General features: G+C 39.3%; 2 protein-coding genes across 2 annotated transcripts; both read left to right on the forward strand.

Moving 5' to 3' along the window:
- The first annotated feature begins 8,224 nt into the window (after window positions 1-8,224).
- Window positions 8,225-10,444, forward strand: LOC124142542 (tubulin alpha-1A chain-like). Its single transcript, XM_046511086.2, has 3 exons — window positions 8,225-8,335; window positions 8,586-8,808; window positions 9,162-10,444. The coding sequence occupies exons 1-3, from the start codon at window positions 8,333-8,335 to the stop codon at window positions 10,289-10,291; spliced, it is 1,356 nt and encodes a 451-aa protein (XP_046367042.1). The 5' UTR covers window positions 8,225-8,332; the 3' UTR covers window positions 10,292-10,444.
- Window positions 10,445-13,774: 3,330 nt separating this feature from the next.
- LOC124142543 (tubulin alpha-1A chain-like) lies at window positions 13,775-16,111 on the forward strand. Its single transcript, XM_046511087.2, has 3 exons — window positions 13,775-13,911; window positions 14,421-14,643; window positions 14,857-16,111. The coding sequence occupies exons 1-3, from the start codon at window positions 13,909-13,911 to the stop codon at window positions 15,984-15,986; spliced, it is 1,356 nt and encodes a 451-aa protein (XP_046367043.1). The 5' UTR covers window positions 13,775-13,908; the 3' UTR covers window positions 15,987-16,111.
- Window positions 16,112-22,798: the final 6,687 nt, after the last annotated feature.

Here is a 22,798-nt window from a genome sequence, read left to right on the forward strand (position 1 = left end):
TATCGAACGTATTTTGCACATTCATGAAGATATGGGTAGTGCTTAGTTAATTCCTGGTGTATATGCATTTTTATGTCTTAAATCATTACATATCTAATTGTAGTGTTCCCAGTAAATGTAAATGTTTTTAGATAATGCCATAGAGAACTGTAGCCCATGACAATCAAATGCATGTTTTTGTCAGGTACTCTTAATATGCAAGAAAGAAAGGAAATGTTTGAAAACATATTTGACATTACCGATGTGAAATGCTTTGACACGTGTCATCTGTTGTTCTGTTTACAATATGTCGTCACTCATGATGTGTTCAGATGTGCAGTAAATGTGTATTCATTTCCATGCTTATAATCTGGATATGTGTTTTGAACAAGAGTAAGCCACACTAATACACAAAAGACTAGTTAAGAAAGCCAACTCATTGTGTCATAAGAACGTGTTTTTGCTTTTTACCAAGGTTAAATTGCCTAATGGTCCAACTCAAATCACTTTGATTTGAACCACTGTTTTATCAGCATCAAACACAAGCACAAACGATATCGATTGCGTTGAATGGCTTCAAATGCACTCCTGGAATCAGAGGTACATTATCGTAAATTCTAATTACTGATTAACAAGTAAGAATCTAGAATGATCCAAAAACACAAACATGTACATGTACATAATTTCAGTTTCGGTGTATTGTGTAGTTTAAAAACAAATCAATATTGACTTTAATTCACTAATATCCCGAACCAAATTAAGTTTACTCTGATCTAGAAGACATGTATTTTACCAGGAACTTTGTTCATTCTGCTGATGTAAATATTATCAGAATAGGCATCCGCCCTCCTCGTGTCTAATGTAAGACTTCGAATTTGGTGTATTTTGTCAGTCCAGCAATATATTTATATACATGTCTGCATATTCATGTTCGCACTTCTCATGCCATAAAAGCATCAAACAAAAAGAATGCCATTATTCTATTTGCATGTTATATCGAATCATATCTCGAAGTATGAAATACTAAGATGAGTCGAAAGACATGCTTTTGACAATCGCGTCCTTTGCAGTGGCAAAAATATTACGCAATCTTGAAACTGAAGGTAGAATATGTCAAATGTGAACCCGTCGCAAAATTATAAATTCATCTAATGAGTCTTCCCCGCCACCCCCCTCCCCTGAATCGTTGCATTAAGATCGCTTTTTGGAACGAGGCTTTGACAGTCAATATGCGATTGTTTAGACGCAAGGAACTAATTATGACGCGTCTTTATGCATGTTTCCCCTTCGGAGGGAAAGCTGCATCAGTTAACGTCAATATGTTGCATACATGTATATCACATTTAGGTTGTTGTGAAGATTACGGGTGAAGCGCATCTACATTAGTCAATCAAATTTTCAAAAAACAATAACCACCTTTGATTTAAGGATCGCATCACCGCGGAAGCAACCATCAGTGAGAAATACTTAAAATATTTCTTTCTGAATCATTGTCGGTAGAAAGTTTAAAATAATGATGTGTACATGTAGTTACAAAACGCAGAGTTGCGTTTAATTCAGTATTGAAAGTACGTGTGAACCGCTTTTTGTGCAGAAAACGAGAGAGTGTATTTGAAGTTCAGGGGAGAAAATTAAGAAAGCCTTTCTGGACTGTGTCTATATGTTGCTTAGGTACATTTTCGCATTACATTATCACAGAAAACGATTTATGCCTCGTAGGTCATAAAGTCAATAATCATGTCTGCTAAGATGCGTTAATGAACTTATTCAGGGAGACCGGTGTATGTACTGCACTTCATGGACGTATTATATTAGTTGATGGCGTTATGCAGGAGAGTGGTAATCAAACAATGTTAACTTGGTAAAACACTTCCCAAAATAAACATGATTTATTGCTCTTAGGGTATGTGAACAGATAAGTGGAACTTGGTGTCAGACTATCATTACAACGTGTTGGTCCCAGTAGTCGAATGGTATAAAGTGAAAACCATGAAAACGTTTGTTACAGTTGTAACAATGCTCATTTTTATCAGCAACTTTCCATCAGCCGATACCATCAATCGGCAAACTCACCAACAACTGAGAAGCAAACTGCTCACCAACTATTCAGCAGAGATAATGCCGTCAACTGAGAAACTGGAACGTCTTAACATCTCTGTCTTGTTTCGGCCATTTGCCATTCTAGGACTTGACTTTGCTAACTCGGTGTTTACATTTGCTTCAGTGTTTACATCACAATGGATAGATCCTGATTTGACATGGGATATCGACGACTATGACAAGCTCGACATAATTCTTCTCTCTCCAAAAGATATCTGGACTCCAAAACTATTTCTAGTCAACAGTGTGAATTCAAACACTATACTTGAAGGTGAAACAGTTGTGGGAGTGTTAAAAAACGGCACTATTGTCCAAAGTGTCGTAAGCACGTTCCAAACCAGTTGCAAAGTTGATAGCACATCGTTTCCATTTGACAGTCAGATTTGTCATCTGAATATGATACCTCCCGCTTTATGCCGAATACAACCAACTGTATCATTTGATCTGGCGACTGATATAATGGACATCTCGTCGGAGTGGCTTTATATGAATGTGTCTACAAAGTCCGACCCTGGCTTGACATCTTTTACAATGCATATTACACGTCAGTCAACGTTTTATGTGACCACCATTTTGTTTCCGATGTGTCTGTTGTCTCTCCTGAACGCCTGCTCCTTCCTACTGCCCATCGACTCGGGAGAAAGGATGTCGTACCTCATCTCCATATGCATGTCCTATTCTGTGTTTCTGGTGTTCACCATCGACGTGATGCCCAGGTCGGGGTCCCTGTCTAGAATGGCTGTGTACCTGATCCTGGTTCTCAGTCAGAGTTGTCTCTCCATCATAACAACCCTGATAATCATAAACCTGCAACACTACAACCGTGGCGGACTATGTGTTTGTGCTCGAAATGTCACAACTACAACTACAGAGCAAGCCCGTGTCTCACCGACAGGACGGAGATGTCATGCTTGTCGTACTTATACTCTTGACAGAGTGTGCTTTGTCGTTTTCCTTTTATGGTGGGGTCTGAGCGTACTTGTATTTTTTATCTAATAATTATTGTATGATTTGCACTTATAACCAGATGCAGGGGCAAATAATGAAACTATTTTAATGTCTTAAATCTCCTTTCACTTCTGTTCAATTACTGCCAAACATATATTTTCACCCTGTGATATCATGTGTGCCGTTGTTTTGAATTGCATATTTCACATTTTCTTGTATACAAATGTTATGATAGTTGATGTAAGAAGGGTTTATTGAAGATTATAGATCTAATCTGTCATATTTGAAAGAGTTATAGAAATAACTCACCAGATTTGTTTAAAAAGTAATTGTGTTGATATTTTGAAATAGAAGTGAATTTGGTGGCGTGTATTAATACGACTCAATACGTTCAAAAGGTGCTTGATAGGGTTTTTAGCATTCAATGCCTCACTAAATCCTTTATGGAAGAGCTTGATGGTAGACAAGTGTGAGACATTTCTAAATTTGACGCATCAGCGACCAAAATGATGTCTGATACAAATCTGTATTTGTGACTGTTGCTGGTATGTCCCATGCTTTGTTTAAGCGGACACTAGCCTCGTCCTTACATGCGGTTGCAACCAGTGGGGCAGGATATGCGCACCTTTTCGCGGACACCTGGTATCGTTACCACAGTGATTCATAAATACGCATATGATAAAGTCGAAATCGTACAATGGGGTAGGCTTTAACAGAGGTTTCTCATGATTATGGTAACCATTTTGTCACTTTTATTTACAATGTTCGTCACTCACATGGTTGTTTACACAGCACATAGTCTTTGTTTCTAATAATCTATAGAATAGAATACTCGAGTGTAATGTTAATGAGAGACACACAACTCGACCGTGCACTGCTCTTTTATTTTTCAATATTTACCCCAAATGCATTGAAATGGTGACGTTGAGAATAGTATTACGTTTTAAATATTACCACGCAATAATGATTTGACAGATAGTTCTATCTCGACACCAGTTCCAATGACAATCGACTCTGTTTGTACAGAGATTTCTTAAGAATATGGAAAGGGTTTTGTCGCTTTTACTTGTCATTTTTAATTCCGTGTAATATTTCATGTTGGACTCGTGTCCTATGTTGTCCTGTTTCCAATATATTATATATGTTTGTTTACATTATCACATGGTCTTTGTTTCTAATAATGGACTTTGCTTTTACTGAGAGGTTTCTTATTATTATGGGAAATGGTTTTCACTTTTATTTACAATGTTCTTCTGGTTGTTTACATTAGCTCACGGACTATTTATCTAAGAAAATGTACGTTCACAAAGAATTCTTGAGTGTGATGTTAATGAAGGACACATCACAACTCAACTATGCACTGCTATTTTATTTTCCAATACATTAAAATGGTGACGTTAGGAATACGTATTCATTATCACTTAATAAAAATAGTATGACGGCTTTCGCTTTTATTTGTCATTTATAATTACGTGTAATGTCTTCATGTCGTCCTCTGTTGATCTGTTTCCAAACGAATCCAGGTTCGCCCCGATTATGTTTCTAGGTTTATCAGCACCATATCCGTGCTTGTGGGTTTCACCGAAGTGGTAAACATCTGAGACCTGTATCACTTCGGGCTTTCCTCCCACATTAAGCTGACACGCCGTGATATAACTGGAATACTGCGGCGTTAAACCCAACTCACTCACTCACTCTGTTTCCAAAATGCATGTTATCACGTATGTCGTGTCCAGATGTGCAGTAGATGTGTGTTACACCCTACACTAAATACGTAGATATGGTTTTTGTAGAAGAGAGTATGTTACATTAAACACACTAGTGTTTTGCTCAACATTAAAATAGTTACATGTCATTACAACTCGGTTTTGTTTTCAAACCAAAGATGTGTGAAACTTGCTTTGCTTTTTTATAATAAGTTCATGTTGCCTTCACTACGATTAATGTTTCTAATTCGCTCCGATTATGAACGCTGTTGTGTCAGCAACATATATGTGCACGTCGGTTTCATCAAACCCGTAAAATGTCTTATACACTCTTTCCTCCAGAATTACGCTGACCCGCACTTAAATGACTATCAACTACAAATACCTAATACTATTTTTCAAACTAGCGGAAACCACAATCTTGAAAATTAAGTGTAGAAACAAGATTGTTAATGCATGCATTATCTGGTGTCAAAGCCGGGAACAAGATCTTAAGGTAATGGATGTGTACTGATGTATGGTGTCACAGTTTGATACAGTACCTTCTGATGATGCATGGAAACAGGTGCGTGGTGTCAAACCGGAACAGGATCTCCAGATGTTGAATGCAAACAGGTGTTTGATGTCACAAACCGGAACAAGGTCTTCAGCCGCCCGATTTGATTGATACTCGATGTCCGTGTAGAAAATGATCGCCAGATGCTAGATGTTTACTGCTGATTGATTTCACGGTTTGATACTTGATCTTGGGATGCTGAATAATTACTGGTGCGTGGTGTCACTATCTGGTACTTGATATACAGATGCTGCATGTGTACTGTTGCGTGGTGTAACATTCCAATACATGGTCTTCAGATATGCTGCATGTTCACCTATGCGTGGTTTCCCAGCCTGGTAAGGATATTTAGACACTCAATCTTTACTGGTGTTGGGTAGATACACAAACAGATACAGGATCTTTAGAAATGCTGCATGCTCACTTATGCGTGGTGTTCCAACCTGGTAAGGATATTCAGACATTCAATCTTTACTGGTGTTGGGTAGATACACAAACAGATACAGGATCTTAAGATGCTGCATGCTCACTTATGCGTGGTTTTCCAGTCTGGTAAGGATATTCAGACATTCAATCTTTACTGGTGTTGGGTAGATACACAGACAGATACAGGATCTTCAGATGCTGCATGGAAATAAGTACGTCGTGTCACTTTGTGGAACAAGATCTCCAAATGCTGCATAAACAGATTCGTTATGTCACAGTCAGGAAGAATACTTTCCGATACTGTATGTTTACTGTGTATCAACTATGTAGCACCGAATGATGCTACTTAACTGTATGTACATACACTGCACTAGATATTGGTGAAATACTCAATTACTTTAGATGTTCCAAGTGTGAAATACATCTTAGAAAATGAAAATAATCACTACACCAACATAAGAGGGTGTGCATAACCCACATGTAGCCATCTCTGTTCAGAAAACACAGGGTGGACCCACATTTGGAGGAAACTAATATTCACGAGGTTTTTATTTCATTGGCAAGAACAGTTTTTAATTTGCTACAAGTTATGGATTAAAAAACGAACATGAATAAAATGCAGTAAACTACGGTTATAACGAACTCAAATTAACCACTAATTTTATATCGTTATAACCGTAGTTCGTTATGAGCATTTAATTTTGGTGTGAAAGTATTAATAAAATAACTTTCTTTTATCTTTCTCAGTGCATCATTGTCACATTTGTAAAACGGGAATATCACAAAATTTGGTGTTTTATTCCCAGCACACTGATCAATGTGTTGACTGAGTGGGATACACCGGCAAGAGGGGTCCCTTATTTGTTGTCGGTGGACCCTCACTCTCGCTCTTAGGGTGTCCCCTGTCTGTCCAATGTATTTGGCCTTGAATCCAACACATTGTATGACATAAATCAAGTTTTTTGAATCACAATTCATATTTTTACGGACATAGAAAGTTTTTCCGTCTTTGAATGTAAAAGAATAACATTGTAAAACATGAGGGCAAGTACAACAATTTGGTGTGTAACACTTTTGTGCTGTTTTCATTCTTGTTTTCCATTTGAGAAAGAAGCCCTAATAAGAATCTGTTTCAGATTTTGGCTCTGTCTTTCACTTTTTATAAGTTTATTTTGTGATAATTTTTGTTTTAGTTCTTTACACTTATTTAAGGAATACAGTGTTTCCCGAACACTTCCAAATATTTCCGGGTTTTGGGGATTAAAGGTTGTAACAAAAGGGAGAATATTTATATACAGCTCATCTTTGGACATTTGTATTATGCTATTTTATTTATGTGGCCGTCCCAACAGTCATTTATACGCGCGTCGCTGACTTCCTGACAAGCCGCCCTTCATGACAGCAGAACCATTTTACTCTCATGACGCTATAAGCAGTGTAAAGGATACATGGACGTATTAAACATAAACAAAATATTCTTTCATACGTAGATGTGTATGTTCATTATGTACACAAATATAAAAATGATTTTCTGGAGGACGCATACATAAGTAATTTGTACTCATTGGGTATTATTGGGTTAAGGGCAATTTTAATATACTCAGTTATTTCACGCACAATTTTGAGAGTTATAACATATTTTCCTGTTTCATTTGTATTAAATATATTACACATAGCATGCACACTCACACACACACGCGCGAAAACTCAACGAAAAGGAGGGTCCACTGCACGACTCTGACATTATCACATGCATGCGCCCAGGCGGTCGTGTCAAGCGAGGGTACTCCGCCCCGCCACAGTGTCTACTACAGTTGTTCTGGTCGTTAAATGAAAACCCTGACATGTTCTTGACTTTAAAGCACGTTTCTTTCTTTGTTACAAGGCGGGTGAAGTGGATGCATATGCCGACTTCATTGTTTGATGACTTCAATGACGTGGAGAAATTCGAGTTTAGATGCGGATGATGTTTAAGTGTTTTATCAAGTGCATGTTTGACGTTTCGTTTTCGGTGTTGGTAACAGCTATCGCAAATCTATCGTATGTTTAGAAAGATTTCATTATGTACTCCGGTTACCACACTAAAATATCACCATACACATATTACTTTCTATAAACCAGTCTCTCTATGGGGAGTCATAACACAGACATAAAAGTAGAACTAGCATATCAAAAAGCCTTTGAATTTTTGCAACGGAATTTCATTTATTGATGTCAGGTCACTGTGATATGAGCTATATATATAAATGTGTGCAATTGTTTGTTTTCATATGACTAGCAACGCGCACCTGTCACCTCTGCACTCTTGCTCTGAAACATTGTTGTGTAACTGTTATGCATGAATATTTTGTCAGGATTTTGAATAAGATTCAATGACAGTTTTCTTTCAATGAATAAAGCCTTTTGTAAGTTTCTAAATCTGTGCAGTTGATATGTGCATCAGTTTAGCGTCACTAGCAACACCGTACATGGCCAGTAATGTGCAAGTATTTGTCGTCACATGACTAGCAACGTCTCTCTATATGAACAGCTTGTGTGTATCAAACACTCATTCGTCTTGTCTCCCTGGACTCGTAATCGTCTCAGAGAGTGCAGCGTCATAAAATTCTAAATCATCATGGTAAGTTGAAGTTTCATATTTGTGTACGCAATGTAATGTTGATATTGGGCGACAAGAAAACATTTTTGAATCATACATTTTGTGTTCTTGCTGCAATTGTAACTAACTTGAGGACTTTTATCATTTTGTGTATATTTTACCCTCAGTTGAAACTATCGATTACTATTAGGTGGGTCAGTTTTATGATTTAATATTTGGACGGTGTACAGTAACTGGGTCCATGCGATCATGAGTTCATTTTCGTTTTTAGAGGGAATGCGTCTCCATCCATGTTGGTCAAGCCGGTGTCCAGATGGGCAATGCCTGCTGGGAGTTGTACTGTTTGGAGCACGGTATCCAGCCTGATGGTCAGATGCCCTCTGACAAGACCATCGGGGGTGGTGACGATTCCTTCAACACCTTCTTCAGCGAGACTGGAGCAGGGAAACATGTCCCCAGGGCTGTCTTCGTTGATCTCGAGCCAACTGTTATTGGTAAGGACTTTCATTGCACATAAGATAGACTTTTTAAGTCATGTTTAACCCTTTTCGAAATACTTTTTGACGTTTATAGCCAAGACCTTAAATTATTATATTGTAATTTGTTCCAACGATATCAGTAAATGTGCTATCGTGTCTGTGGTTTTTAAGTGATCCATTCATATAATTTTCACCGCTATTTTGCCTTTTACGCCAAATTGAATCTGTTTCGGCGGATAAGCTAGACTGTTTATTCTCTGGTGTTAAAACCATCAAGTCATTTCTGAAGTCAGTAATACATAGTACATCATGTGTGCGTAATACTTATTTGTTAATAAAGTCTTAACCTTCATTTTTTCTTTCTAAAGATGAGGTCCGTACCGGAACCTATCGTCAGCTGTTCCATCCAGAACAGCTGATTACTGGGAAGGAGGACGCCGCCAACAACTACGCCCGTGGTCACTACACCATCGGCAAGGAGATTGTCGACCTCGTCCTTGACCGCCTCAGGAAACTGGCTGACCAATGCACTGGACTCCAGGGCTTCCTCATCTTCCACAGCTTCGGTGGTGGCACTGGCTCAGGTTTCACCTCTCTGTTGATGGAGCGTCTGAGTGTTGACTACGGAAAGAAGTCCAAGCTGGAGTTCGCCATCTACCCTGCTCCTCAGATCTCCACTGCTGTGGTCGAGCCTTACAACTCCATCCTGACCACCCATACCACTCTGGAGCACTCGGACTGCGCCTTCATGGTCGACAACGAGGCCATCTACGACATCTGCCGTCGTAACCTCGACATCGAGCGTCCAACTTACACCAACTTGAACCGTCTGATTGGTCAGATCGTCAGCTCCATCACTGCGTCTCTCCGTTTTGACGGTGCCCTGAACGTGGATATAACAGAGTTCCAGACCAACTTGGTGCCCTACCCACGTATCCACTTCCCTCTGGCTACCTACGCCCCTGTCATCTCTGCAGAGAAGGCCTACCATGAGCAACTGTCAGTTGCTGAAATCACCAACGCCACTTTCGAGCCCGCCAACCAGATGGTCAAGTGTGATCCCCGTCACGGCAAGTACATGGCATGCTGCATGCTGTACCGTGGTGACGTCGTCCCTAAGGATGTCAACGCTGCCATCTGTACCATCAAAACCAAGAGAACCATCCAGTTTGTGGACTGGTGTCCCACTGGTTTCAAGGTCGGAATCAACTACCAGCCACCGACTGTTGTTCCCGGTGGTGACTTGGCCAAGGTCCAGAGAGCTGTGTGCATGTTGAGCAACACAACTGCCATCGCTGAGGCATGGGCTCGTCTTGACCACAAGTTCGATCTGATGTACGCCAAGCGTGCCTTCGTCCACTGGTACGTTGGTGAGGGTATGGAGGAGGGCGAGTTCTCCGAGGCCCGTGAGGACTTGGCAGCTCTGGAGAAGGACTACGAGGAGGTCGGTGTTGACTCCGTCGATGGAGAAGGCGAGCAAGAGGGCGAGGAATATTGAAAGTGAAATGACTTTCTTATAAATAACTTATTTGGTGACATTTTTGGAAGAGGGAAATCATAACCATTAAAGTAAAAGAAATGTCAATGTGACAATACTCATCCATGTTAAAATAAATGAATAAATGTAATAAACGTTTTAAGTTGCCTTCAATTGATCCTCTTATTGACGTTAAATCATTATTGATTGTGGGGATACATTTCTCATAATGGGACAGGAAGTCGAACATATATATGGTTAGAATGGCAAATGACCACTCCATGGGCTTTGTATAATTTGCATATTATTTTTGTTGTGATCAAACTTATGATGTACCTTTCCGTACCTTCAGCTGTAAGAATTGCAACTGAAGGACTGTTACTGAAGATTATTTTCCAAAGAAATCCTAAAGTTTCTCTCTGCACACTGTTAGAAGAACTTTCTGAATTAGAAACTCGCCAGACTAATGTGATTCGTGAGGTTGAAAACAATGAAGCTATTGATTCATTTGTTTATCAATGTAGCTCGAAGTACCTAGTTTCATCAGTTCATGGGTCGTTTTGATTCACTGTGGTGGTTAATAGTTTCCTTTTTAGAGTGGGTTGTTATCCCCTACAAAATCAATAGTGCTAGCCTTGGATGTCCCTACCTTAACATCATGGACTATGGGATGCTTGATTTACCGTATGGCATCCAGTCAAAATAATCCTTCTGTGAATCCTTTATACAACGGGAAATGCCCCAAACAGACGTTCACTGTACAATTCTTGTCAGAACTAGTATTACCTTCAGTGCTGGTTGAATCTCTAGTGAATCGTTTCCCTCTTTTGTCGTCATTTTGACAGTCACCATGGGAACTACCAAACATTCTCTTTAACCGTAGGGTATAACTATTGCCTGCATTAAGCCGGACTTCATTAATTTTACATTTGAAGTCATACATTTGATGAGGCAGATTTGCAATTGATTGGTGTTCAATTTATAGCAATAAAGTAATGATTGGGGACTGTTTCTGGCCAAAAAGAAAGTCACTTGATATACTAAGTGTTTACAAATTATATATTTTAATACATTTCTCAATTTTCAGACCCGTGAAGATTCCGGGGTAGAATAGGTCTTCAGCAACCCATGCTTGCCGTAAATGGCGACTATGCTTGTCGTAAAAGGCGACTAACGGGATCGGGTGGTCAGGCTCGCTGACTTGGTTGATACATGTCATCTATCCCAATTGCGTGGATCGATGCTCATGATGTCTATCACTGGATTGTCTGGTGCAGACTCGATTATTTTCAGACCGCCGTCATATAGCTGGAATATTGCTAAGTGCGGCGTTAAACAACAAACCAACCAACCAAATCTCAATTTTCACTCAAATACTAGTATACGAGAGATTAACTCGCAAATGTAAGCACTAAGATCTGATACTCCTGACGTTAATTATGAGATGATACACATTTTCATCCCAAGGATGCAAATGCTGCTACTTCAATAATCAGCACCAAGATGACCATACACTTTCGAATGATCTTTTTAGTACCATTTTCCTGGACTCAGTGGATGCACTATGCATCAATACAAAACAAATGAATCACAAAAAGGGGAAAAATATTTCTTTCATCCTTCAAACTATCGGTCTAATTTTGAAACGGTGAAGCGCCCATAATGAAATAATCAAAAAGTGCGGAACCCACTTGTTTGTAAGTCTTTGGTATGCATTTTATAACTTGGATGTTTCACTCTTCCTGTCAGTGCTTCGGCGATAACGACCATCAGACCCCTTGACGTGAAATCTATGAGCGAAGTTTCGAATTCCGGTTCGCCTTGATTGTGTTTCGTAGTTTGTCAGCACTTACTGGTGCTCGTTGGTTTAAACCAAAGGGACGCGCAAGACCTGAATAATTTTAGGTTTACCTCCCGCATCAAGCTGACACGCCGTGATTAAACTGAAATACTGTTCAAAGCGATGTTAAAGCTAGCTCACTCACTCACTCACTCACTCACTCACTCACTCACTCCATGAATCTAAATAACGCACCAAGACACAACACACAATACTTACAACAACTCACTTTCTACTTAAGGTGATACTATCAACCTAATATTACCGATGAAACTTTTAATTCACTTGCAAACAAACAACAAACACAATCATATGACAGGACAAAGAAAACTCACCAATAATCTCATAAAAAAACTCTATACTCCCTCAAGCAGATGACACCCCAAGTATCTTCCTAATACAATATATATATATATATAAATATATATGCCAAGTACTGAATTGTAATTTTCCCTTCCCGGAAACATTACATGCTATCATTATATTTTGGGTTCATCATGGTTGGTGATTGAGTGAATGTTTGAGTTAATGTTTGCGTGAGTATTTGAGTGCTTTAGTGAGTGAGTTGGTTGATGCGTAGGCGGGTTGGTGGGTGGGTGACTGAGCGGTTGAGTGAGTGTGTGTGTAAGTGAAAGAGTGTGTGAGTGTGTGGATTGCGAGGTGGGTGCGTGAATGCGTGAATGCGTGAGCCAGTGAATGAGTTAAATATTGAGGGAAAGTCATTTGATTATTATCATTAGGTTGGGGGTGGGGTGGGGGTGGGGGTGGGGTGGGGTGGGGTGGGGGGTGGGGGGGGTGGGGGTATCATGGTTGCTGGTTCGACTGAGTGTTTGAGTGAGTGAGTGTGAGTGTGGATGGATGGGTTGGTGACTGATAGTTGTGTGAGCGGGTGTTTGTGTGGACAGGTGTTAGGGTGTTTGGTAGAGGGGTTGATAGGTGGGTGGTGGGTGCGTGCGTGAGTCAGTTAGTCAGTGAATGGGAGAGATATTGAGAGAGAGACAATCAATTTGTAAACAATTTTCAAAGTTTCTTCTCTGTGAAATGACAGTTTGTTTCTTTATATGTAAGTTGACATACATATGAATACACTTATACAATGCTCACGCAATATAACATTAGTTAACAATCTATACAAAATGAAATGTAAAGACAACGTTCCATAGGACCCGCTGATTTATCCTAACTGACACATTTATAATTGTCTAGATTTATAACAAGTTCATTGTGCATCTCGATCACTAGTTATTTTCTAGAAATATAATTTGTGGTTAATTCGAACAAACGAACTGATCATTGCATGCTGACTAACTCGTGGTCCAATACCATTGTACAAATGCAAACATTGCCTAAGTCTTAAAATCGAAGGAGACACATATTATGATATGAGTTGACTTGTTGCAAAACGCATTTCGATAAAGCGGTTCGAGTGGCTAAATACGAACTATGTGCTCACGTGTTTGGAAGTAACATCGACGGTGGCTTTCTGTTCACTTCAATACATATATATGCTGTAGGGTGTTATGAATACGTTTCAATAACGTTTCGGTTCTCTGAAAAGACGCTTTCAAAATGTGTAAAGTCATTACAAATGTACTGTTATAATGTGTATGTGAGTAGCGTCCTTGGTAACACAACTCTGCCCAGTATGTGCACGTGTTTGTGGTCACATGGTTAGCAACGCGCTCCGGGTCTCCCTTTATATATACACAGTTTGTCTGCCAAACATTCTACACGTCGTCTCCCTAGACTCCTAAACGTCCCAGTGAGTACAGCGTCATCGTCAACTAAAAAAGGCACCATGGTGAGTTGATTTTTGAAGCACTTGTGACTTATTTTCATGATGATACCAAATTTGAATGCTATGGGTGAAGCATCCCTTTAAACCGAATTCGCTATTTACAAACCATACATGTTGCCCCGATAATGTGCCGTGAAGTGTGTGTGGTATATACAATACAAAACGAGCTCCCGTTTCATAAAATTGGTATTGCACAGGAGAGAGTTTATTATTTTATTTAATACTTGCCACTTATAACTTTCTATAATCTCATGATCGACCTATGGGAGTTCCTTCATAAACTAAGTCAAGCGTGTGTAAATAGCCCGTGAGACATAGACACGATCCACAGCATAATGAGTGTCACAGAATGCTGCAATTGTAACTAACTTGAGGACTTTTATCATTTTGTGTATATTTTACCCTACGTTGAAAATATCGATTACTATTAGGTGGGTCAGTTTTATGATTTAATATTTGGACGGTGTACAGTAACTGGGTCCATGCGATCATGAGTTCATTTTCGTTTTTAGAGGGAATGCGTCTCCATCCATGTTGGTCAAGCCGGTGTCCAGATGGGCAATGCCTGCTGGGAGTTGTACTGTTTGGAGCACGGTATCCAGCCTGATGGTCAGATGCCCTCTGACAAGACCATCGGGGGTGGTGACGATTCCTTCAACACCTTCTTCAGCGAGACTGGAGCAGGGAAACACGTCCCCAGGGCTGTCTTCGTTGATCTCGAGCCAACTGTTATTGGTAAGGACTTTCATTGCACATAAAATAGTCTTTTTAATTCTCTAACATTATACTGTGTTAACTACGTCTTGGTAAGATTCTTTAAAATGCAAACTGATTTTCTTTTTGTGATTTTTGTATTGACTGTTTATTTAATATGAAACATATGGTTGGAGTGTATTGAATATACACATTGAATGAACACAATCTTAACTTAATGCTTGTTTCCTACAGATGAGGTCCGTACCGGAACCTATCGTCAGCTGTTCCACCCAGAACAGCTGATTACTGGGAAGGAGGACGCCGCCAACAACTACGCCCGTGGTCACTACACCATCGGCAAGGAGATCGTCGACCTCGTCCTTGACCGCCTCAGGAAACTGGCTGACCAATGCACTGGACTCCAGGGCTTCCTCATCTTCCACAGCTTCGGTGGTGGCACTGGCTCAGGTTTCACCTCTCTGTTGATGGAGCGTCTGAGTGTTGACTACGGAAAGAAGTCCAAGCTGGAGTTCGCCATCTACCCTGCTCCTCAGATCTCCACTGCTGTGGTCGAGCCTTACAACTCCATCCTGACCACCCATACCACTCTGGAGCACTCGGACTGCGCCTTCATGGTCGACAACGAGGCCATCTACGACATCTGCCGTCGTAACCTCGACATCGAGCGTCCAACTTACACCAACTTGAACCGTCTGATTGGTCAGATCGTCAGCTCCATCACTGCGTCTCTCCGCTTTGACGGTGCCCTGAACGTTGACCTGACAGAGTTCCAGACCAACTTGGTGCCCTACCCACGTATCCACTTCCCTCTGGCTACCTACGCCCCTGTCATCTCTGCAGAGAAGGCCTACCACGAGCAGCTTACAGTTGCTGATATTACCAACGCCACTTTCGAGCCCGCCAACCAGATGGTCAAGTGTGATCCCCGTCACGGCAAGTACATGGCATGCTGCATGCTGTACCGTGGTGACGTCGTCCCTAAGGATGTCAACGCTGCCATCGCTACCATCAAAACCAAGAGAACCATCCAGTTTGTGGACTGGTGTCCCACTGGTTTCAAGGTCGGAATCAACTATCAGCCACCGACTGTTGTTCCCGGCGGTGACTTGGCCAAGGTCCAGAGAGCTGTGTGCATGTTGAGCAACACCACTGCCATCGCTGAGGCATGGGCTCGTCTTGACCACAAGTTCGATCTGATGTACGCCAAGCGTGCCTTCGTCCATTGGTACGTTGGTGAGGGTATGGAGGAGGGCGAGTTCTCCGAGGCCCGTGAGGACTTGGCAGCTCTGGAGAAGGACTACGAGGAGGTCGGAGTTGACTCCGTCGAGGGAGAAGGCGAGGAAGAGGGCGAGGAATATTAAATGACTTTCATTGCATAACCTATGACAGAAATCATGCAACTTGATTTAGTGTTATTGTTGAAAGAATAAAATTATTACCAGTGAAACTGAACTAAAACAAAATGGCTGAATAAATTTATCAAAATTATCCTCTTTTCTTCATTTGTTTTGCTGCAAGGATTATGTATGTGCAATTAATTACAGTCGAACCTAGTCGTTTTGAATTCTCGAGTACCTGGAAAAAAGTACGAGTTATCCGTGGTACGAGGCATCAGGGGACTTTTAGGCTTAATTTGGACTCTCCAAAATGAATTCGAAACAACCAGGAATTCTACACATTCAAGTTCGACATAATGAAGTTCGACTGTATTGCTATTATTTATGGTATACATTTGCTGTCACTTTCGTTCCGGGCCATATAAGCTGGTTCCTTTTTATTGTGCAGAAACTGTTGGTGGTCTTCTTTGAAAACCGTGCAAATGAATTGATCGTGTTTTGTTAACGCCGAGGTCAAAGCCATATTGCAGCTTTTAGTGGACGGTAAAATATCAAGCCTGAACGAGCAATTCATTTATGTAACTGAATACACAACATCAAGACGACGTTTTGAGTTTGTAAAGAGATCTCGAAATAGATCGACACGTCGGTCGGTCCTGTCAAAACATATGTTATTCTCAACTTTCCACTTCAGCATTAGCTTTCACACATACAATGTATCGTTTGTCACAAATAATTTCTCAGTGGCTGTACAAAGCTCCTCGTTTCATATAAATTTAACAGTCACGATGTTGTATAAGTGTTTTAGACCTCTATTTGGATATAGTGACACTGATACCATGATACATGTAATCCCTTATCGCCGGTCTAGTCAGACAAAATATCAATCGATACACGTGACCAATGTGATATATTACAAACGTGTTTTATCTCCTGGGTAGCTTATTGGTTAGGGGGTTCACTCGATACTCAGGGGCCCTTGTTCTATACAGATGCACGAAGCCTTTCTGCTGGAATGTTGATAAAAGAAAAGCGCAAAACCATACTCACTCACTCTAAAGTACTGATGGAAATGTTAGAAAAATGCTTTTTGCCCGGTAAAACAAGATTGAATGTTTCACAGAGTGTTGCTATTGAAATAACGAGTAACTACCGATTTACCTGCCTGTGGTTTTAAGTATTTAGATTACAAGGAGTCTTATCGACTACTTTACAGTGAAGAAATTAAACCCAAACAGCAAGTTCTGAAACGGACTATAGAAATATACGCATGCGACTCCGTCATAATACAGGTTGTGCGAATGCGTGAGGTAATCTCTTTAGGAGAGGTGTTAAGCAATAATATTATTATTACCCCAGGTTTCAGGCTGTTTCATACATGCATGACAACACACGAATATTTCTGTGGTGGTCATAATTATATTTGTAAAAGTACCTTTTTAGGCTTATCACAATGTCAGTGAAGGTAGGCTAAAATAAGTAGATTTGTGTTATTTTTATATATGATATTTTCATAGCCCTATGATTAGTATTTAAGTAATGAAGCCAGAAAAGCATTTTTTTAATATTTCCGTAGGTACGATAGTTCAACCCTCTGCATGATGTAGTGGATGGGGCGTCTGCCAGGAGATGGACAGTGTTCCGATCCCCTGACAGCGTCCCCGTTATACTAAAAAACGTTTAATAATAATAATGTAGTATGTTCTAGGCAGTTAAATGATCTGATAGAGGATTTTGATATTCTGGACCCTTCTCTTTTATCGTTAATATTCACATTATTACCCTTGCAATCAAATCCTGTATAGGCTATTTTAACCTATAAAGTAGTCATCAGTTTCAGTTTGCATTTCGATCTCTGTAATTGCCGCGACAATTCATAAGCACAATCAACGATATTGGTGGTGTAATTGTAGGAAGGACAGGATAGGTCAACATGACTGTTTTTGTAAGTACGTTAGGACTTATTATCCGACGTATTGATTCCGCTTCATGTGGTGAGGACACTGAATCTTGTTCAACATCGCACTCCGTACTCTTCTTTGCTGTATCACAGAGGTCTGTAAATAATCGAAGTACGGGGGGGGGGGGGGGGTATTTTACCCCGTTATCCGTCACTTGTTTACCCTGCAGCGGTGCTATTACCAAGCCCACTTAAGTCGTATCAGATTGCAAATACTCGTTGGGGGCTACATTAAAAGTTACAATATCCACATTGTTTTATTATTCATTAACACCCCCGCGGGGATTCCGAGTTAATTCCGAGGAATACTGCTGAATTGCGCGTTCAAAACAAACGTTTATTAATGTTTTAGTGAGGGATTTGCAGTTTTACTTATAATTGGCATCTCCTTAACGACCCGATCAATTATGTCAAGAACAAGTCATATGAATTATAAGGTTACTGATTTTGTTTTTGACAATATGTGGGTACACAAGTTCAGGACTTTGGAATGTAACATGCTATCAAAAATTGTGGTTGTGTTGCACGAAACTTAAGATATTCAGAAAACACTTAATGGCTTCCATTTTCTGTACATAACGGATGTGGGTGTACTCAGGGGTGACGAAAGCAAAATAACACCAGCGACAAAATCCAACAACGATATCTCCTTACAGTATTTAACATATGATTGCAGAAAGCACAGACAGAATAGAGACACATTTTCACTTCACAACAACGGGTAACCAAGCATTAACGTTTCTGTAGGCGATATAAAGTGTGCTCTTTCAATAGGGTTTATGCAAATATTGCAAGTGTTGAAAGACATTATTCCGCTAACACTATTGACACCACACGATATCAAGCGAAAGCCATTAGAGTCCGTACTACACTCAGCTGAGTGAGTACAACGCAGACAACGCCAATAACAATATCTGAAGCGTGGATAATAAACGGGGCCTGGTGAAGTATTGCATGAATATGCAAGTTTTGTGTTTGGGTTATCGGGTTCCGTTCAGGGATAGTCATACTTCTGTTTTGAACTTCAGAATCAAAGTATGTTATTATGAATATAATAAGGTTGTTTCTTGAATATCAGAAACTTACACTTTTGGTCTCAAATGTATAATTTACATTTTTCAAATTAAAGATAACATACCTCAAAATTCGGTCATATCCAGTCTGCCATGACTGTGGAATGAGAGTTGTAATACCAAGCGATACATGTGAATATATATCAGTAATTCATACAGTGAGTGAGAGTGAGTGAGTAAGTGAGTATGGTTTTACGCCTCTTTTAGCAGTATTCAAGCTCTTTTAAAGCATTACAGTAATTAGAACAGATATGTTTAAAGAGACCGGGTATGTTTATTGATATCGGTTGCTAAAACGGGTATGTACAAACAACGGTTGTGTTTAAATATACCCACGGAAAAAAATAAAACGTTTTAAAAATGAAGCAAAGAAGAAATGGTTATTCGATGGTGATGTGTGAATTTGATACGCGTATCATTGAGTTTTGAACCTTAAGTTTGCAGTGTTTCGGCCAGTGTGTTCAGTAAAGTAACGTTTTTACAGAGTTTGCATTTGTTTTAGTCAATTCCAATTTTAAAATGTATACTTTTTGTGTCCCGGCAGTTCAGGGTAGCAAATAAGATAAACAATTATGGTTAAACACATCAGTAATTATACGGATTTGTTGGAAGCTGTCATTTGTGAAAAAAACTTGAAAGTTTAATAATACCAATTATAAAAACGATAATTAGAATACTTAATTACAACAGCCGTTAAAGAGTCAGTAATTAGAAAACACATGTGTTTTATAAATCAGGTATAAAAACCCGATATATTTTAAGCGATTGGTAAAAAGGATATGTTGAAAGAGGTCAGTAATAAGAAAACGGGTATGTTTCACAATACCACTAATTAAATGAATGGTTATATTTAAAAGATATCTGTAATTAAAACAAGGCATATATTTGAAGAGATCAGTAAATAGACAAACGGACATTTTGAAATAGGTCAGTAATTAGAACGGGTATGTTAAATAATATCAGAAATCGAAATAACGAATATGTTTAATAATGTAAGTATACAGAACAACGTGTTCAATAGAACAACGGGTATGTTTAGAATAAGGGGAATGAGGGGAATGTTTACAGAGATTGGTCAACAGAACGGGTATATTTCAATATATCAGAAATTATAATAACGTGCATATTTAAAGAGATTAGAACAAGGATAGTAAGAAATATCAGCAGTTAGAACAACAGGTATTGTAAATAATATGAGTAAGTTGAACAACAAATTTTTTAAATAATCTCAGCAACTAGAACAACATGTATGGTAAATAATATTAGTAAGTATACCATTAGGAAGGGTAAACAGGAATGGTAAATAGTATCAGTAATTAGAACAATGGGAACGGTGAGTAATATAAGCAATTACAACAAAGATAATCTCACCCGAGTGTCTTTTGATATTAACTATATCAACACGAGTTTAAAAAGGTTAAAAAATCAAAGGCTTTCTATTAATGATCCCAAATCCTTCATCCAACTTGTTGGCAGATTAGTGCACCCGTTAAGGTCCGGGTTAGAATGGGTCTTTAGCAAACCTTGCTTGTCTTACGAAGCGACTAACGTGATCGGATAGTCAGGCTCGCTGATTAGGTAGATGCATGTCATAAAATCCCATTTGCGTAGATCGATGCTCATGAGGTCAATCACGGGATTGTCTGGTCCAGATTCGATTTTAATGTGATCTCATGGTAACCGATGACGTCACAATGATCAGCAAGGCATTTGGGTGCAATTTCATGCTAGTAATATCTCATATGAGGTTTTGCGTGATCTCGCGATATATCTTGTGTAAGCCACTTTTGAATGATAATCATATATTAATATTTAAGTATTACATTAATTTGCATAGGGGGTATGTAGAACAACGGGTATGTTTAATAATATCAGTAATTAGATAAGCAGGTATGTTTATAGAAATCAGTCTTAACATAAATGTAGAACGGTTATGTTAAAAGAAAGAACAAGTAGAACACCGTTCTAATAATGTATCAGTATAGTCACAGTCAATAGGATTTATAACCACATTTTGTTAATATGTCGGTAGAGTTATCCAAAGACACACATTCTACAAAGTAGCATGACATAAAGGTGGTGTTAGACCCGTGCTAAATGAGCGAAGTAAGTAAAAAACAACGTAGTATTAAGAGCTCATACTTGAAACGCCACAAACCTATATATATTGATTTGTTTATATGGTGTTTTGCCAATACAACCTCAACCGAGTAATTCTATAGGCAACGTATTCAGAACTGTATCTGTGTATATAAGCTATGTTTATTCAGACCCTTTCACAGTTTCCAATGACAATGATATGCCAAGATCAATATGGACTTCTGTTGGGCTCGCAGAACGATCGGTAGCTATGTCCCTAAGTATTTTGGCGATTAAGGATCACAAAGTATAGATATCTTTCTTCAAAGTATCTGGCTTTCAGTCTCGTGATCCCGCCACATAGCCAGTATGTTTGAACTGTAGAACCTGTCCTATTCAATGTTCTACTTCACGAACGACGCCCAACATATAGCGTCACCTCTTTGTCCACAATGTTTACACACTGTGTTCTTTGCGTTACAACAAATGCGCCGTGGACAAATGGAATGGATGACGAGAATATCAACCTTCAGGAATGACTAACCTGGTGTAGAAGGTGTGTTTTCCTGACGACCAGCCTTTACATATTATGTTGTAGGTGGGGTGCTTCCACCACGGCATGGACACAAATACCTGCAGCACGCAATACACGCTGCTTGGGAACCATGCATGAAGCAGGGGTTATGTTAGTCCCCATTGTCCCCTGGTAAATTGCGAACCTTTGTTTGTTGGCAAACTAGAGCATGAAGTGTATATTGCATCGTTGTTTAATAGTTACATCCTTTGGAATACTCTATCTTGTTTTAAATGCTAGTCTGTTATATACTGACGTTACTGACTATTTTACTTTTCTTTGTCCACAGGCTTTTATACATGAAAAGGTATGGAATGTTCCTGTCTCAATATGGCTGAAATACTGCTAGCGTGATCATAAAGTTGACTCACCCACTCATTAATTCGTACAGTGAAGTAATTAATATTCAGTAGTAGGGGTTTTATTTTTTATTACTTCGTGCATGGCTCTGCCGACTTTAAAACAACATTTGAATTCATATAATTCACTTCTTATTACCACGAACCTGATATTGCTACCACAAACCCCGTGTGACATCGTTCCAATGTAAACACTTTAAAGAATTGAACATTACGTTTTTTGTCATCCTACCGACGCAAAATAAGAAAAACAATAAAAATTGACCCTTCTAGTGTTTGTTTGTTTGTTGTTTAACGCCTCACTCAGCAATGTTCCAGCTATATGACGTCGGTCTGTAAATAATGGAGTCTGGACTAGATAATTCAGTGACTGACATCATAAGCATCGATTTACGCAATTGGGATCGATGACATACATCAACCAAGTCAGCGAACCTGACCACCCGATCCCGTTAGTCACCCCTAACAAGCATAGTCGCCTTTTACGGCAAGCATGGGTTGATGAAGACCTCGGATCTTCACGTGTCGACCATTCTAGTGATATATGAATGTTGCATATGAATATAATGTTAATAAAAGCACAGTTTAAACATAAAAGTAATATTCAAAGATTTTCAAGTTGGTATTTTCGTGTCTTTTATTTCTCTGACAAATGTAATATTAAAGTAATGTTCTACATGCAAGATGGATTTCTTGGCAACAAATCTTAAAAACTCCGGGGAATAATAATAATGTACTTCAATATTCTACCTGTGATTCTAATCAAAGGCAAATACTGAACGCAAATGAAA

The sequence above is a fragment of the Haliotis rufescens genome, unplaced genomic scaffold (assembly GCF_023055435.1).
Source record: "Haliotis rufescens isolate VD_foot unplaced genomic scaffold, xgHalRufe1.0.p SCAF_17, whole genome shotgun sequence".
Taxonomy (NCBI): Eukaryota; Metazoa; Mollusca; class Gastropoda; order Lepetellida; family Haliotidae; genus Haliotis; species Haliotis rufescens.

Bases quoted from the DNA above. Each gene is read 5' to 3' on its own strand.
- LOC124142542 (XM_046511086.2), top strand. The intron at 8,809-9,161 runs GTAAGGACTTTC...TTCTTTCTAAAG, and splicing joins TCTCGAGCCAACTGTTATTG to ATGAGGTCCGTACCGGAACC.
- LOC124142543 (XM_046511087.2), top strand. The intron at 14,644-14,856 runs GTAAGGACTTTC...TGTTTCCTACAG, and splicing joins TCTCGAGCCAACTGTTATTG to ATGAGGTCCGTACCGGAACC.